This window comes from Lutjanus erythropterus, chromosome 13 (genome assembly GCF_056507025.1).
Source record: "Lutjanus erythropterus isolate fLutEry1 chromosome 13, fLutEry1.hap2, whole genome shotgun sequence".
In the NCBI taxonomy this organism is placed as follows: domain Eukaryota; kingdom Metazoa; phylum Chordata; class Actinopteri; order Lutjaniformes; family Lutjanidae; genus Lutjanus; species Lutjanus erythropterus.
Window position 1 is genome coordinate 18173931 of NC_139329.1, and position 18892 is coordinate 18192822.

Sequence of the window (18892 nt, forward strand, 5' to 3'; positions counted from 1 at the left end):
ACCATCTTAGCAAACTACTGGAAGGTTTCCATCTGCAATCAGCTGTTGCAAATCTAGTTTCTTGGAGTGCTGCTCAGCAGAGCACATAATAGCGCACTGATTCTTTAATTGACTACTTTCATATCAGTACATTCTTAATGAACTCTTAAGTCACACAGTGGGCAATCCAAAATTTTACTGGAGCATGTCACGACACATTTACAGTGGAGAGCCCTTTATTAGAAACTGTTTCCCTGCAGACGCATTTTCAAATGACAAACCAAAGACTGGTGGCTAAAAATAGCACCATTCAGCAGTCCAGCTGCAGAAGACAAGAGAGCACATCTCAATAATTACAGAGCAAAATTTATGTTGAAGAAGGAAAATTAACTTTTCACACTGCATAAAAACTAACACGTACCACAGCTGGTGTGATTAAAAAAAAACTTTATTTCCTTACTGAGATAGTACAGGGACAAACTGATAATGCAACCAACCACATCAAACTGAATCTGCACTGATTTTAACATGTCCATAGTTAAGAAAAATCTGTTTTTATCTCAGGTGTAATAAAACTTACACAACTGGATCTTCCTTCCTTGCTACACAATGAAAAATGCATATAAGCCAATGTTATTAACAGAACAATACATATATTTCCTGTAACAAATGTTTGGACTGATGCATCCATAAACAAACATGTTCTTAATCAGGACTGAAAATTTGTGATTCTTAGTGGCATGACAGCTGCATCAGTTTTTCCCAATAGGTCACAAGGACACGTCTAATGAGACTCAAGGGTTGTTGATCTCCAGCTAAATCTGTTGTTGTCATAACACAATTCTGACCATATAAAACAGGTCTTATTACCCAAATGTAGTTTAAATTAAGCATTTTGTCAAACAGTCATCCTCTGCAAAATGTAGGCCATTTATATACAACATGTTGATAAATTTCTGCCACAATCACGCTTCAGTCATGCCAGAACTCATAACTGAGCTGCTGTGAAAAAATTCCCAGTTTGGACTGTGATGCACTCAACACACAGCCTTGACATAAGTTACGCTCAAGTTGCAATTTAAAGAGCGTTGTACTCCACACACTTTGATGGGTCAGTCGGGAAATGTTTCTGGCAGATAGTCATTAACCTCTTCAGTCCCTGTAGAAAGAAAGAAAAAACAAGGCAAAGAAACTAAGTTGACAATGAAAGAGATATATTAATGTGCCAATTGATGTACAACATCTGCTGATCTTCTAGTAAATACTGCATATGACCAGCCAATAATTGTGACCTCCTCTATCAACATCAGCAGTCTGTCTAATACCCCTTCAAAATGTATGACAAATGCCAATTTATGCAAGTGTGATGACTTGACACTGATAAGAATAATGCAGCAGTATGAGCAGACCCTAAATGCAAAATATACTGTGTTAGCAGTGTTGAGCATGGAGTTCCTCATGAATAACAGTCACACAATAAGAATGGTGCACCTCTACTAAAGTAATCAAGACAACAAAAGGAATAAAAAATATTCTTATTTGTAGTTGTCAAATTTCACAACAGCCCAAAAGTGGCATTTTATAAACTTAAATGAGAAAAACATATCCTCTGATGATTTGTCACTGAGCATGGGGCATTCATTATTAATATTTTGTTGTTCCAACACATGCACAATGTCAGCATTTAACTGTGAAATGTGGGCACATGGTGTCCAACCTGTCATGGGTTTAAGATACGCCAAAGGTGAAAATGATAAAATCCTTCTCTGTCAGGGTAACAATCTAGAAATCGTTATTTGCTTGTATTTGATCTTGAGGGTCATTCTCTTGAGTCAAAACCAAACCTGACAGAGATGTATACACTGTACGGGATAATCTTACCTGGATGTATTTTCTCTGTGTCTCATCGTTGAGAACATGGGCCACGTGCTTGGAAAAGATCTTCTCTCGCCCAGTACGGGCATGGATACCCACCATTGTCACACCAATGGGCCAGGGAGCATTACCAATGGCCATCTGCAGGTAGGCATCATTTGCCTGGACAAAAAGTTGTACATAGTTGATAAATCTGTAAAATTAATAAATGCTAACATGGTAAAAATACACCGTTATAGAGATAGTAATATACCTTGACATATTCTCTCTCCAACATGAATTTAATGATGTCTGTGATTGACTCTTTAATGTCAGCTGGTAAACTCTGCAAGAGATAATAGAAAAGTTAGAACTATTTTTTTTAAAAAAAGATAAACACCTTGTATACAACATCTTTGCAGCTTGTTTTATTTTCTCCACAAACATCACCTTCTTCCTGAGCTTCCTGAAGAGAGGCTTGAGGTAAGACTCAGTCTGTGAGTGGGTTGCACTGGCCAGCTTGCCCTGAACACCTCGCTTCACGTGATCCTCTCGGCTGTTTAGATCTTTGGCCCAAACACCCAGAAGAAACTAAAATATAACAGGAAATATGGCTGTTAATAACACTAAACAATTATTTGTTCATTATTTGTTCTTGACCGGTAGTGTTAAAATGCATAACAATCTATTTAACAATAACACAAATCAATACCATAGATGAATATAAACTACAAAGAAAATAGCAACCACAGTAGTGGCATAAACATTTTTTAGCCAACAGCTCCCTCTAGATCAAAGGTAGAGCATTATTTTCTTGGCTTACCCTCAAAAACTTGTCAATAACATCCTGGTCTCCATCATCATCTCCTGTGCCCAGGGTTTTACCAAGAGCCTAAAGAAGAGTTTCAGTAACAGAAATTAAACTGAATCATAACCATACATTTCTAAATATGATAAGGATAGTTAAGATATTATAAAATAACAACAACAACAATAACAACAACAACAACAATAATAAAAATAATAATAATAATAATAATAATAATAATAATAATAATAATAATAATACATAATTAAAAACAGTTGCTGTTCCTGCAAATCAAAAAACAATATTCTAGTGTCAACAAAATTAATAAATAGTTATTAATAAACTGCCCATAACTTGATCTAACTGCATGGTTAACAGGGTCAAGTTGTTTTTCCAATGTACCTCCAGTTCTTCAATAGTGGTGTTTTCTTCGTGTACTTTCAGGTCGTGCTGTGTGTCCAATTCTCCTGACTCTGTTCCTCCAACAATTTCATTCAGGTACTGCTGGTCAATCTTGTCCATGGCTGCTTTCAAGTCATTTCTCAAGCCCTGGACACAGAGGCAACATTAAACAGATCGATCACCATACTGTGCTTAAAAGGACCACATTTATAAATTACAAACACATCCCACCTTTGTTAACTCAAGAGCAATAAATGGTACAAGATATGCACATTGACAGCCAGATATCAAAATGACGTGACATGCAGTGGTTCCTGTTTGATAATTTATTAGATAAAATGGACCTGAATCAGCATATCTCACTGCAGCATTCAGTCTTACCTTGTTTACTTCTGGGGTCAGAATCTCAATCTTCCTGAGTCTCTGGAAGGCATCATAGTCAGACTCTCCAAACAGTCGAATTGGTTCCCCTCGTTCTCTAAGCCGTCGAATCACCTACACAAACATAGCGATGCGAAAGACAGATTTAACTTGTAATGTGGAAAGAAAAGGTACTGAGGGACATTTTAATATTTAATATTGACTCACTTCCTGTCGTGACAGTGTCATTGGCAGCTTCTCCTCTGTTAGTTCCAGTTCTAACACTGGATTAGCCGAGGTGGATGGCTCATCTTCTTCCTTCTTATCAATCTTCAAGGAAATGTGGAGGGAAAAGAAATATACTGAAGTTATTACAGAGATATAGAGTTAATGCAAAGGTCCAGAATTTTATTTTATTTTTTTCAACTAGAAATGTGAAAAGCATTTGCAATGTCTTCAAGAGAGGAGACCTCAAGATCAAAGAGGACATGTGTCACTATGATAAACTGGATTTCACACAATCACATCCTCATCTTACTTGTAGCTCTTCAATAAAGACAAGTCACCTAATAACTTACCAAATAAACAAGCATATCAAATATTACACTAAAGAGACAGGTCACCCCAAAATCAAAAATACATATTTCCCTCTTGCCTGTAGTGTTATTTATCCACCTAATCTGTCTTGGTGTGCGTTGCTGAGTTTTGGAGATATCAGGTATAAAGTTGTCTGCCTTCTTTTGAATGCAATGAACTAGATGACGCTTGATTTGTGGTGTTCAAAGCAATGTCTCTCAACAGAAATTATGAGCCAATTATTCAAGATAATCCACATACCTTGTTTCTAGAACTTGGCAACTCACATCAAAACAAACCAGAGAGATAAATAGCACTACAGGCAAGAGGAAAAAGGTGTATTTTTGATTCTGGGGTGAAATGTACCTTTAATCTCACAACTTTCCTTAAGTGGAATTCAAATGCTGAACCACCTAAAGCCTAATCACAGGCAAAACATATTCTTTGCAACAAAGAAACTCAAAGTATGCTATAAAATCATGCTTTCATGGGCACATGCATCCCAGCACTCTTAGATTGTGGCTTAAGGAGCACAATCTAAAAGAACAAACATAAACTGATTACAAAAAGCCTTCCAAAACAATAATGGCCTTTACTCAAATAAACACAGTATACTGCATGTATGCAAAGAGCATAGCTTAATAAGTCTGACATTTAAGCCTTGCACAAAGTAGAACATAAATGCAGTTTTTCATAGAGCGACTGTTACAGGGCAATGCAAACTAGTGACACAAAACCAGGGGAAACTTAGAGTTGTTCTAAATATTAAAGCTGCTGTCATGGGTTATGTGCAAAATAAGAAGTGCAACTTAATAAAATAATTATTTTTATTTCAGTTCAGTATCCCATGCTGAAATCCACACCATGTCTGTGTCCCATTTTGGCTTTGTGGATTCCTTTCCTTGACCCCTTGCTTTCTGAAGACTTAAAGTTGCTGAGTTTATTAATAGTCACATAACTGGTCCAGCATATATTCCAGTTGTCATGTACATAAACAGTTGGCCAGGCACTCTGACAGCAATGGTTTGAAGTACAAAATCCATGTCTTTTTAAAATCACATGCAAAAAGCTAAATTTATCAAACACAATAAGTCAGATATCAAATTAGAATATGTTTACTGATTGATTGAGTTGTCTAATATTGAATTTATTTCATAATCCCGCACCAAAACACTCAGTCCTCATGGGATTCTTTCTAACAACATACAGTGGAAAGTAAAGATATCTCCACCTTGTTATTTCTGGTTTTATCCTCACTGGCTTTAGAAAGTGAACTTTTAGAAAGGGTGCCAAGGAAGCGGAAGCCTTTGGGACACAGTGTGTTTGTCCTTTTATCATGCATCCTGTCAGCTACTTTCACTGTGCAATCCCATACCTGGCTCTCAGGAGTCTCTCTCTGAACCTACAGATGCAGGCAGCAGAGGCAGGTTGGGGAGAAACAGCACAGTAAACAAAGACACAAACACTAACGTATACCTGAGCATCAAAGCCTAGCCTTACATTGTTTCCTGGCAAAGGGTTTAACGACATTATCAAAGTGTCAAACTAAACATGAGATAAAACTGAACTGAAGAAAGGCAATCGTTTAGATGTTTGTGTGTGTAATAGAGTGAAAGACAGACTGAGCTTCACATCAACCTTATAGCCACATCTTCTGTAATAGTCTTCTTGTTCCTTGCGTGCAAGATCCGCTCTTTTGAAGAATTTTTTTGAGTCCTGAAATGAAAGATAGTTGACTCATTTTACACTTTTAAACAAACAGCACAATGAAAAAAGAGGGATTACATGGTGATGCTCTCACAAGAAAGATTCAATGTGCTATTTTCTTCCATCTCTTGTACTATGACACCGTAGTAAACATATGTTGAATACAACTAGAAATGTATGCAATTTGAACTGTTCTTTTTTTCTGTGCTGGACTAAGTGTGACAACTGAACATAGTGTGCTCCATGTCAGCATCTTCATAGTATTTTCAAATATGTAATAAGGCAAATTCTTTTCAACAAAGGAACATCTTACAATGCAATGTCTCTTCACAGTTTCGCAGAAGTTTAAGTCTTACTGAATATGGGCATGATTTAGAGGTCTCATAAACTAATGGGAAAACTATTAAAGGAAGTCTGAAAGGTACCACGATATGTTACAGGTAACACTCAAATTCAAGGAATGACAAGAGCAAAAGAGTGACATGTAGGGCTATAATATGGGCTGGGTGACATGGCTTACAAATATTAATGATATTAATAATAATAATGCATTTTATTTATAGGCGCCTTTCTTGACACTCAAGGTCATATTATCTTGATATTTTAATATACATCTCAAAATATGAACATTTTCTCTAAAATGACCATACCATAAATTCTCAAATAGTGCAAATGTAGTTTACTGCATAACAACTACTTTAAATAAATGTTGTTATAAGACTTAAATATTAGTATTAGTAGTACTTTTACTGGTGGAGTTAAGAATGGATGCTATGGGCAGAATCCAATATCATGATATTTTTGGCCCAATACCTCTATATCAATACTGTAACAATAGTGTAGGGTTGACTGTTGATCCTTTCACAAAATACGGACGCAATGAGTGACTGACTGACTTTTGATGAATAATCATCAGTAATGTGAATATAATGTCTTAGTGGTACAGGAAAATAATAGAACAGCTAGATCAGGTAAGTTCAGAAAATCACTTCACTTTACTGTAATGCAGCCATTAAAACCATGAAAAGACGACACTTATGAAATATCACAATAATGATATCCAAAATCTAAGATGATATCCAGTCTCATATCACAACATCTATATAAAGTCGATATACTGTCCAGCCCTAGAACCAAGAAAAAGAAAAATGCTAACCACAATTACCGAGAGCCCAAAGTTAGATCTACAAATTGCTTCTGTTGTTCAACCAACCAGCTGGAGCTCTATTGAAATGGTGTATAATAAACAGAAGTGTTGTTTCCAGAACTTTGACACTTCTGCATTGAAGACTGATTTAGTGTTCCTCTGTAGCAATTATAGTTTTAGGTTTAAATCCAATTTCAGCGTTCCTCCAAAGCTACTTTAATATTAGCGCTACAGAAAGTAATTTGGACTTGAGTTTAAGCAGAATATCACGCTACGTGACATATTTGCTAGCTATTTTTGTTTACCTTGGCCGCTATTTCAACCTTAAATGTTACTACTATTAGTGTACTGTCAGTCTTACTATGTCCAGGACACTGCAATTAACTTGACTGTACTTGGAGTTCAACACTGTATCAATACATCTATCAATTCATGTAAAAATATAAATAACTCTGGAAAGGAAGCGTTAGCTCTCGCTGGCTAAATTAACAGGGCTAAGTAACCAAGCTAACAAAAACAAGCAGCGCTATCATCTACTCACGTCAACAAGCTGCTTTTCTTCGACAAGTTTCCTTTTTCTCGCGATCTCAGCTTTCAGTATATCCATTTTAGTAAAGTGAGTGTCGCTGTTTTTGCTTTATTTCAACAAATAACCACACACGAAAGACTGTTGTTACAAGGGAACACGACGCTTGAACCGGAAGTCATCTGCAAACGCGACCGCAGTTTTTCGATATAAAAGCCGGCACTCAATTATTTTGTTTTGTTGAGTGACTTTCAAAATAAAAGTATAAACATAAAATGTCACTCGGTTTAAATGACCGTTTAAATCTTTTCGTAGAGAGTTTAGCATAGATCCAGCATTAAATCTTAAACTTTCAAGACCAAACCCTCTCCCTTTGTGCACAAGAAAACAACGTTGTTCTGTGTGTTCTTTGAATAAACAGTGTTGCCTGTAGTAGAAAAGTATTTTAGGCTCCAGTAAATGAAAATATTGGAAGAAACGGGCTTTAAATTAAATATAAAGGGGTGATGGCAACTATGGGCTACTGAAAAGCAAACTGAACATTCATAAACTCTCTATAGGGCTGTGTGTAAAACATAGAAATGTTTATCTAAAGTCATATTTCTGTGTTGTCTGTTGATCAAAGCTCCTCTCTTTCTCAGCTGTGGCCTACAGTGTATGGCCATTTATTAAAAATGGGTCCAGGGTTATACACAATGGGCTTTTTCAGGGGATTATTCACATTCAGTTCCAAACAAAATATTGTGTTTAGTACATATTTTTTCCTCTGTTAACATCACATTTCAACATTTAGGCATGAGCAAATAAAATTATTTTAAAACAAAATATAGGCTTGTTTTATTGAAATCCATATGGTTTTATTGACATGGCCATTTTGCCAAAGCACTGTTTGAATATCTACAACATATACTCAGTAAGAATATTTTTAAGTTAGTTCTGTCAGAGCTGACCTTTTCACGTTGTGCTGTATTTTCTAGAATACAAATGACTAAATTAAATTCCAACCAGACAGCTGATGCTCCACTTCTCTCAATGAAAAAATAAACTATATTCAAGCTGGAAGGTTTTCAGCTTGATAGGTAACTATTCAAAGTGGTACAAAATGTTCATTGTAAGGATTAGTCTACTCTACTTAAGAGCTGTGATTTAAAATCAAAGAAATGATGGAAAAAGTGACCAACTTACCTGACTTGCACTTCTCATGAGTGAGTCAGTACTACCGCCTATGTTCTGCCAGTGACTCAGAGTTTATAAAGTTGCCTGAAGCAAGGTCATAACTGGAGGGAGGGAAAATTCATCCTCCGATGCACAACATCAGCTTCACATACATATGGATATCCATCACACGTCTAACAATCTGAGTCCTTTCGTTCTAATACATGTAACATCAGTGGACTTTAACAAAGTACATTTATTGAAGTACAGTAATTCAGTACAATTCTGACATAACTGTACCTTACTTGATTATTTTGTATTTTTGCTACTTTATATTTCTACTTCATTACATTTCGGAGAAAAATATTGTACTTTTTACTTGACTACATTTATTTTACACTTACAGTTTCTTACTTTTTAATTAAAAAAACATATACCACTAATCCACCCAGCAATGGCTAAAACTGGGACTATACTGACCAATTAAATTGAAAAGCTCTTATGTGTATTTGATAGTGATAAAAATAGAATGAAAAAAAGGAACAAATAGAAATATAACGACATAGAATGAAAAAAATAAGGGTTTTTTTTATGATAAAACACTGTGAAAGAAGCTATTCCTCATAATGAGTACTTTTATTTCTGATACTTTAAGCACAGTCTGCTCAAAATACTTATGTACTTTTACCTTTCACTTTTACTGTACTTATACCTACTCTTACCTTTTGACTTTACTTTTTGGAACTTTTGAATTCAGGACTTTTACTTGTGATGGGGTATGTTTCTGCTTTTACTGAAGTAGAGTATCTGAGTACTTCTTGAACCACCGTGTAACATTAAAACGACCACTCAACACTGACTTACCACTGAGTTTCAGTCATCTGCTATCTCTCCAGTCAAATATTAGGGCTGGTCATTCAAGCTTTTTTCTGATCTTGAAAATTCAACCGTAATAAAATAATAAATAACAGTATTCACGTGATAAAAAATATTAAAAATCCAGAAATAAAAAGTTTGTTTGCAGTCTGGTCTCATTACTGCCTTTGCTAAAATCTCAGTCCATTGTCTGGACGCTACAGTGGCAAATGTCTGACTCGACCTTTTAGATGAGAACATACCATCAGGTGGCGCAAAGGGATATGTGACGAATTTTTAATATTAAAGTCATTAATTTATTTACATGGCGGGAGGGAAGAACCAGCATCATGCTGGGGACGAGAACAGATCATACATAGCTTTGATCAAGTCCATTTAAGCTCAACACGGTGAAACGTGCCGATGACAGGATGTGTAGCGCAGCCTGAGGAGAAATTTAACTGATTAATAAGGCAGACGGACGGACAGTGATTCCGCTGAGTGGATCCTCATACTCACTGATTTCGGCTTTCTGAGGAGCGATTTTCGACTGCACGTTACTGAGACTAAAGCTATTCCCCCTGAAGATGGAGTTTGGGGAAAGGAAGAGGAGAAGGAAGTCACAGAGCTTTAAACTGGTCACGGATGAAGGTAGGCTGCTGCTGGATGAATGAATGCAAGACCTTGCAAGACGCGCGTCTGTGTCTGGGTGTTTGTCTGGCGCTGTGTGCCAGCACAGACGACTCTGTAAACAAAAGCGATGGCCACGACAATGCCCACAGTCTGTGCCTCGGGTTTAACCAGCGGCTCACTCTAAAGATTCAAGTCTTACATGTACAAAGCCTTCCCAAACATCAGTTTCAACATGCATCCAAGAATCAATTAAGTAGATGATTAGTCCAAAATCTAAAAACATGATGCGCTTTCCGAACATGCAACATGCAGCTAAAATTGTTCACTTTTTGCTGAAGCTAGACGCTCTAGGCCACCTCTCCTGAGCACACTACTTCATACCACCTACAGGTGGTGGTTTCTGCATGGGATGGGAAGGGGTGGGGGTGGGGGGATGTTCTGCTTTGGTTGACATCACAGTCTTTATCAGCCTGCACAAGCTTGATGTTAGGATGTAAAAGGCTGCAACAGCATTCTGCAATAATCTGTCACACAGGTTTTATATTAGTTTCATTACAGCTGTAGTCAGTAGGTGATTTGTCCAGTTTAACACAGGGATGGTCCAGTGGGAAGGTTAGGGTTATTTAAGGTTTGGGGTGTATTTACAGAAGCACAGACGATATGGAATAATCATAGAAATATTATAGGAATGTTATAGGCAGCAGTGTGTCTCTATGATGCCCTTTTCAATGATTATACGTAGCTACTTGTCTCTGTGGTCATGAAGATGACACCATTCTTTACAGTACAAAGGCTACAATACAGTGTAGAATTGAGTTTTCATGTATAAGGTTTCAAGAATATTAGAGATCTAAGACAAAACTGACAGAAAGTTTGGACTGAGAGAAAAAGACAATTAAAAATCCTGCTCCTTCAGCACCACAGACAGCACCATCGATACACAGCAAAGTCAGGTTGTAGATATTTCAGAGCCATGGTCAGGGCCATAGATTCTAAAGCCACATTTCCACCCAAAGCACCACAAATTTTTAGTCCCAGAAACTACTTTTCACAGACGTACAAGGTTCCTTCAACCTGTTGTCGTCTGCGTTTTCAACACGGCCTAAAGACCCACAAAGATTAGGCAAATCAGTTGGCTGACTTATGCAAATGCAAAGGCTGTTTTTACACATTTTGTGAGCAATTACAAAACGATGATGCCATAAAGTGACGGACAGGTGTCATTATTAGTTATCAGTATAAATGCTTAATAAGACCTGGATTTTGTTCATTTGCAGTATTCTTCCTTCTGTACCTCCACACTGACTTGTTGAAACACAATAATTTAAAAAAAAAAAATCTGTTCTACTGTAACTATCTCATACCAAAACTTTGCTGATCCTCACAGATTCTGACGCTTCATATATGATGATTAGCAGTTGCAAGGATGCCAATGGGGAGCCCAAGGATGCTGCTGTGCCTGATGGTATGTGCCACTGTAAGGATTCATTTCTTTGATATATCATGGCAGATCTCACTAATTATACTGACACCGTTCTCTCTCAACATAGTTTGGGTGGAGGACGAGGGCATGGAGATCAAGAGGCAAATCACAGGAATGATGAGGCTTCTAAGTGATAAGACCGGCAGGGTATATCAACGTGTGGGAACAGAGCAGGACAGCTTAACAAAGGAGTCCCAGGATAGGCATCTGGCCTGGGTACATCAGCCTGCACCTTTATCTCTTGTGTCAGAGGACCACCAGAGCAACAGCTGGAATTCTGCAGGGGACCCGGGGTCCTCACTTTCATCCATATCCACCCCCACTCTCAATGGTCCAGGCTGTGGGCAGTACAGCACCCGCTCCAAAGCTATGAGGATCCTCAACAATACTAAGGATCTGATCAAAGTGAATGAAGCTAATGGTAGGCTACCAAAGCAACGGAGACAACAGACACAGTTGGAATGAATTTCCTAAAGAAAACTAATCCTGATAATATGAAGATGAGCTACATCCTTGTTTCCCTTTTATAAAGGTTCCACCTGGAACCTCCACATAGGCCTTTTTCCATCAAAATAGAACTGGCTCCGTTCTGGGTTAAGCACCCAATTTTGAACCGTTCATAACATTTCCACTCTAAAATAGAAGATCAGAATCCAAAAACATCTGTTCCCAGCTGGAACCAAAAAATAACCAGTTTTCTTTGGGAACCAAAGTGGGTGTGTCATGTTCTACCATTGTGCAACGTCCTCTATTGATAACATTCTCCATTACAATCATTCTACTCAAAACTGGTGGAAACATGGGCTGTTCCAGAGACAGCACCAAGGTTCCAAGAGTCTTGAACGGAACTGATTCAAGAACCAGAGCTAATTTGGTGGAAAAGGGCCAAGGGAGTTGAACATAGAACGCTATATATATATATATATGTATATATATATATATATATATATATATATATATATATATATATATATATATATATATATATATATATATATATATATATATATATATATATATATATATATATATATATATATATATATATATATATATATATAAATTCATTTATTTTTTATTTTTTTAAGTTTATACTGAAAGCCATCTGTGAATGGTAAATGGCTCCACCCAGAACCACATATGGGATGTTCAATAGAGCCTCTATGGTGTAATGGTGCCTTTTGGAACCCTCTCTGGGGGTTCTATTAACAACCTTTCCACAATCTAAGGGTGCTAAGAAGAACCGACCAAGAAGGTTTTTATATTCCAAGGGTTTCATCTAGAAGCCACCCAGGAGGTTCTACTGAAAGCCATTTTATATAACAAAAACATTTCACCTGTCACCTCCATGTGTTCTAAGGGTTCTACAAAGAACTATATTGTATTCTGCAGATGAGACAAAAATATTTAATATCATATATGGTATAAAAAATAAACCAGCACAAAAATGACAATTACCCACATAAACAAACTGCTCAGTCCATCAGATAGGGTAGTTGGCATGATGGAAAATGTGGGCCATTTCTACAATGTTACAAACCGGAGCAGAGAGCCTGAGAGCAGCACAGTCTGGTCCCCCTACTACTGTATGACATGAAATAATATGAAGATATCAATGAAAGCAAAACACAAGTAAAGTGATTGATTAAATTGATTCTAGATACATCTATATTTTAAAGTAATATTTGAAATAATAATATTTTGAATATTTTATTTAGGGTGATGATCATGGCAACAATCCTTTTGACAAACCTATAAAAGTATTCTTCAGAAGTAAATGTTTTTGGGTGGAACCTCAGCCCTTCAGGAAGAACCCTTTTGGAAGCTTTATACCCTTCCGATACAATACCAAACAAGTGTTTTGCTGTCGAGGAACAAACACTGTACAGAAGTATTTGTGTGTAAGACAGACACTTAGAAGTGTTGGCAAGTATTCATACAAAACACACTCATGCATGCAAAGACTCACTTTGTTGTCATGGACATTGCAAGAAAGCACAGTGCACTTGTATGTGGATGCATGTTTGAGTATCACTAACCAGTACACCACTGACTCTTCAGCAGATGTAGTCCCTCCTGCTGTGCCTGAGACCCCCTGCTGTATGTGTAACTGTAAGGGCACCTTGCAGGCTATTTTGCAGGAAATGCGAGCCATGAGGAGGCTGATGCAGACTCAAAAAGGTCAGTGTATGAATACAAACACTCTCACACTGTGACAAAGTGAGAAACACAGAGAAAAAAATATAACATGTCACTGTCTTTTCCTAGCCTCCTTGGAAAGACATGAACAAGCAGCATCACCATGCCAACCTCGTCTTGGTCCGGGACCTGCTCCTCGCTGTAGGCCCCGCAAGAGGAGGCCGATCTATCGAGCGGCACCACTCACAGTATCTAGTACAAGAAGAGCTGCCCTGGCCCCTCTGGAAGCATCACCGCTTATAGCTGCATCCGCAGAATCTGAAAAGAGGGAACCATGTGAAAAGGGGCAAGATTCATCTATACCCAACAGCCAAACTGTCTCCTCTGGGGTTTCTGTCCTGCCACCTCAGACCAATCCAGTAACTGTCAATAACACACACAACCCTCTCCTGAGCCAGCTGCGAGAACCTCAGTCATTAGAGGTAATGTACATGATGTACACGTGTGTGTTCTCTGTGCTTAAAGGGAAAATTCAGCACTTGTGGATGTCCAATCATTGATGCCAGTAAATGTAGTCAAGTGAAGTAACATATTCCTCAGTGAATGCTATATTGACTAAGAAAACTGACTTCTCTTGTTGCAAAATCTCTTATTCTTTAGTCTTGTCAGTTTAGATTTATGGTCTCCACCTTTTGTTAGCCAAGGGGCATGCTAGATGAGTACTTTTTTTACACCTAACACTTTGTTTGTCCAACAAAGTAACAGGTTCAGGCTAGGGTTGCGATACATGGCAAAAATCTTTTCTTGTTAAATATAGCAAGCACGAAGGACTTTATTGCTTTTACTGACTACATTTACCATCAACACTGACTGAACGTCCACATGAAAAGTGCATAATTTTCCCATAATTTGCAGGTGTAATCTATGATTCGAGTGTGCCTCACTCTCCCATAGAAACAACACCTGAACTTATATTTATTGATAAATTGATTTTCAAAACATTTTTAAAACAGTATATTTACACTGTAAAAACATCTGATACTGTTTTCTATTTTAACTCACCCTAATATGGATGTGAAAAGACTTGAAAGTGAAGATACATGTGTTGAATTAATCTGACATTCCATGTTTGATGTTAAAGCTGTTGTCAAGCGATGTACTTTGTTGCTAAGCAGGACCTTTGTGTCACCTGACCTCTTATAATCTTAAATCCTTATTTTGGGAGAGGATGACGCTTCACATAGATAAAACAAAAGGAACATCAGTATAATAATGTAATTAAAAGAATGGATAAAATACATTAAGAGAGTCAGTTAAAGAGAAGTAATATAAACGAAAATAAAAAGTACATACAGCAGAATAAGAACATGTTATGGACTTTTGTAACATCAAACGTAGGACTGTAGACCAAAAAGCCTGTTAATAGAGATTAGCTATAAGCCCGAGACGACTATAGGTCTGCATCAGTAAATGAATTTGTATTGTTGTGTTCATGTACCATTTTTCTAAGATCAGTTCACTCTGTGTTATTTGATTCTTTTTCAGTCTGAGGTGCGTCTTGCAGAGGATTATGACGTGTTTATCTCAAAGGCTCAGCTAGACTCCATTTTGGTGAACTATACACGCTCTGGCAGCCTGCTGTTCCGGAAACTGGTGTGCATCTATAACTTTTCAAGAGCTGTTGATTGCGATTGACTTTGCAGTAATGTGGCTTCACTGACTACTTGCATTTAAATAAACATATAATAATTTACTTAAATAATATGCTATACTCGCTAAAGTCCGAGCAATGTTTTAACATGGATATGGCTACGTGTTTAGGTGTGTGCCTTCTTTGACGATGCCACCCTGGCTAACTCCTTGCCAAATGGTAAAAGGAAGAGAGGGCTCAATGATAACCGGAAGGGCTTGGACCAGAACATTGTGGGTGCCATTAAAGGTATGATGCAAAATAAATTTTTTGTGCCAAAGTGCAACAATAATGAGACAGAGGAAACATTAATATGACTGTGTGACCTGTGTCCAGTATTTACAGAGAAATACTGCACTGAACACAGAATAGAGAAGTTGCCTGGGCCCCGAGACTGGGTTCAGATCCTTCAAGATCAGATCAAACTTGCCAGGAGGAGGCTGAAAAGAGGTACTTATACAGAGACTGCTGCCAAGTTTTTCCCCTATTTTAGTACAGAAAGTACAGAAAGTAGTACTGTACACAGTATTTCATCTAGTATCCTTCTTTAACCCCATAACCCTGTTTTATTATGCAAAATTGTTATTATGAGCATGGTCAAATTAAGTTTATATTATTATTATTATTATTATTATTATTATTATTATTATTATTATTATTATTATTATTATTATTAAGCAGTAAGTTTACAGTATAAGTCACATACAGAGTTTATCAGTCAAAAAGGAGACTTTCTGTGGTAAACCTTGTTCTTTCTTTGGCTCCTCAGATGCTGCAGAAGCAGAAGAAGTCTTAAATGGACCTTCCACAAGTATGACCCTCATATTTAAATGTTAACACATATAGGCAGCTAGCAAACGCACACTCTCCTACCCATGTATTCAGCTGTCTACTTTTGTCGTCCTGTGTCTGCAGCTTCACCCTTAAGTCAGCACAACGTCTTACAACATCTTTCCATCAGCCTCCCCCTGAGCCCACAGTGTCTTTACATCTCACCACTTCACTGTCACAACACACACACAAACTGGTGTCGCTCATTGGCTCATATGTCTTTGTCACGCTGTCGCTGTGACATTTGACATTCTCACGCAGCTTCCCAAAATGTCAGCTAATTATCTTCACACCATGCACCATACCCCCTCTTTCACCTCTCTGTTTCATTCTCACTGTCTCAACAGTATTTCTCTTTCTGTTATCTCAGTTTTTTTCTTTTCAAGTAAGGCTATGAGAACCATTAAAAAACTGACCAAATATGTGAACTCAATTGCGTTTTTTACGTCGTTTTTAATGAGGTTTTAAATTTTAACATTATTTTCTGCTTTCTTTTTTAGGCTGTGACTATAACACGCCTGCAGGTGTGAAGGGGACAGTGGTGAACATGACTGGTTGATTTGAGAGCCACCACAATGACCTTAATGCAGATTTGTTGATTGTCTTCATTACTTCTCTAACTTCATGCATTTTGCCACTTTAGCTCTGTGTTATGGATGTAAAGGGGAAAAAACAATAGGACCAAATGAAGGAGAAGCCTGCTTATCCTCTCTCTCATACACAAACACATTCATACACACATCTTAAGACTTTTCATGAGACCATCACTGGGATCTGGTATTTTGTGCCAATAGACATTGAACTATACAGTTGTTAAAAAAATGTCAGTTCATTTTCACATTTAGAGGCGACTTACTGTTTACATTATAGGCTACAGCTTTAAAAGCATACTTCCCTAGTTCTCATATGTCATGTCTAAAACAAGAAGAAGTACTGAAATGGTATAACATTCGTATATTTTGCACAAATTACTTTTTACGGGAAGTTGTCCATTGTGGATTGTGCCTTTTAAGTGACCAGTACTTCAATGGGTGTAATGTGCAGTGCGGCATTTGCCTCAATTACAAACATAACATCCAAAACTTATGTATTTTTAGCCAATTTTGCTAATGAAAAATATGTTGTTAGGCTACATCTGGCTGAAAATATAAAGTATACAGTATTCTATGAATAGTTGTTTCTTTTCATCATTAGAATCTCTAGGCTATGCATATCAGTGCTATTGTTGCTAATATTGTGATACAGCTCATATGTGAATATAAAATGAATATTTGTTTGGACCATTAAAGATGGTTTCTTGACAATTTTCTTTTGTATTTTTTATGTGAGAAAAATAAGGGCTGCACAACAAGGTAAAACAATCATACTGTGATTGTTTTGACAGATATGGCAATTGTGATATGATTCATGATTACTGGGACTGATCATAAAATCTTGATGATGTGACATTTGTTGGGGTCTGTATCAAACAAACATGTTTTCTTATAAAGGGAGAACAAGATTTGTAGGTCAGGGCATCTCTGCAGCACTGCAGTATTTCATTATATTGCTGTTTTGTCACACGTTTCCTTTATAAAAAAAAAATGCAGCTTCTTCAATATGGATATTACACCTGGCCATATTATAATTTCAATAATATTTCAATCAGTTTTGCAGTGCTATGCTAGATATTAAGATTAACAACAACAAAAGAAGTTAGAAAAGCTTCAAAATTGCTAGATTTCTCCCTGAAACATTTTTGAGTCCTAAATAATAGTTAAAGCTGTAAACAGCACTGAACAAGCCCTTGTGCCTCAGCCCCCATCAGGATGTGTGGCATCCACAACCCCATCATCAGATGCTGAACAGTCAACAAGACTCTGAATTGTCATGTGTTTTGGCTTACTTCCTGTTGCCAGTAAGTGGTGCAATGAGTATAACTCCTGATTGTCATGTAGATGTGATCAGTAAGGGACTTTTTTGTATCCTGATTACATAATCCATTACTTCCAAAGCCTGAGAAAAGGGCTTCAAATTGATAGATTGCTTCCTGAAGCATTATTGAGACCTAAGTAATAATAAACATAATATAACAAAGCACCGCATTAACATATTCTTTATCAAAGGATAAGTTCAAAAATTTTAAACCTCTGCCTTTGTTAAGTACATACACTTCCAGTCAGACCATGGTATGTTGTTATAGGTGCAACTGGAAGGAAAACAATAAATTAAAGGTACAATCCACTGAAGAAATGAGAGCAGGTCTTCACATTGCTGGATTTTTTCCTGAGACATTTTTGAGGCCTAAGTAATAATAAACAAAGTACTATTCTATTGCAACAAAGACTGTAACAGTGCAACATTAAAATAATGGATAGGTTTACAAATGCAATGCAAAAACCTAAAGTCTTAAAAACCTTAGCCTTTATACCTCCAGCCAGACCATGTTATGTTGTTGTAGGTGCAGTTGGAGGGAAAACAGTAAATTAAAGGTGCATTCCTTTGAAGAAATGGGGAAAGGGGCTTCAAAATGCTCAATTTCTTCCTGAAACATTCTTGAGGCCTAAATAGTAATAACCATAGTGCTATTCTAATGTAACAAAGCACTGTAACAATGTTGCAACATTAACATAATTGTTTCAAAATATACATTCATGAGTGCAATGAAATGCAGTGCAAAGCAATGAAATGTATAAATCTATGCCTTTACACCTCCAACCAAGCCATGTTATGTTGTTATAGGTGCAATTGGAGGGAAAACAGTAAAT

At 37.1% G+C, this 18892-nt stretch overlaps 2 protein-coding genes across 3 annotated transcripts; one reads left to right on the forward strand and one right to left on the reverse strand.

Annotated features, from left to right (window-relative positions):
* Positions 1 to 591: 591 nt before the first annotated feature.
* On the reverse strand, positions 592 to 7544 carry prpf18 (PRP18 pre-mRNA processing factor 18 homolog (yeast)). 2 transcript variants are annotated; one of them, XM_084734908.1, is made up of 11 exons: positions 7375 to 7544; positions 5618 to 5695; positions 5355 to 5381; positions 3632 to 3733; positions 3425 to 3538; positions 3044 to 3190; positions 2657 to 2725; positions 2284 to 2424; positions 2108 to 2179; positions 1861 to 2016; positions 592 to 1138 (listed from the first exon to the last, which is right to left on the reverse strand). In XM_084734908.1, the coding sequence occupies exons 1-11, from the start codon at positions 7438 to 7440 to the stop codon at positions 1058 to 1060; spliced, it is 1053 nt and encodes a 350-aa protein (XP_084591034.1). In that variant the 5' UTR covers positions 7441 to 7544; the 3' UTR covers positions 592 to 1057. The 2 variants fall into 2 exon arrangements, with proteins under 2 accessions (XP_084591034.1, XP_084591036.1); XM_084734910.1 differs by lacking the exon at positions 5355 to 5381.
* A 2228-nt stretch (positions 7545 to 9772) lies between these two features.
* Positions 9773 to 17413, forward strand: bend7 (BEN domain containing 7). Its single transcript, XM_084734592.1, has 10 exons — positions 9773 to 10020; positions 11390 to 11467; positions 11553 to 11906; positions 13547 to 13666; positions 13754 to 14106; positions 15170 to 15277; positions 15446 to 15563; positions 15651 to 15764; positions 16084 to 16125; positions 16646 to 17413. Exons 1-10 carry the CDS (start codon positions 9957 to 9959, stop codon positions 16702 to 16704), a joined length of 1410 nt encoding a protein of 469 aa, XP_084590718.1. The 5' UTR covers positions 9773 to 9956; the 3' UTR covers positions 16705 to 17413.
* Positions 17414 to 18892: the final 1479 nt, after the last annotated feature.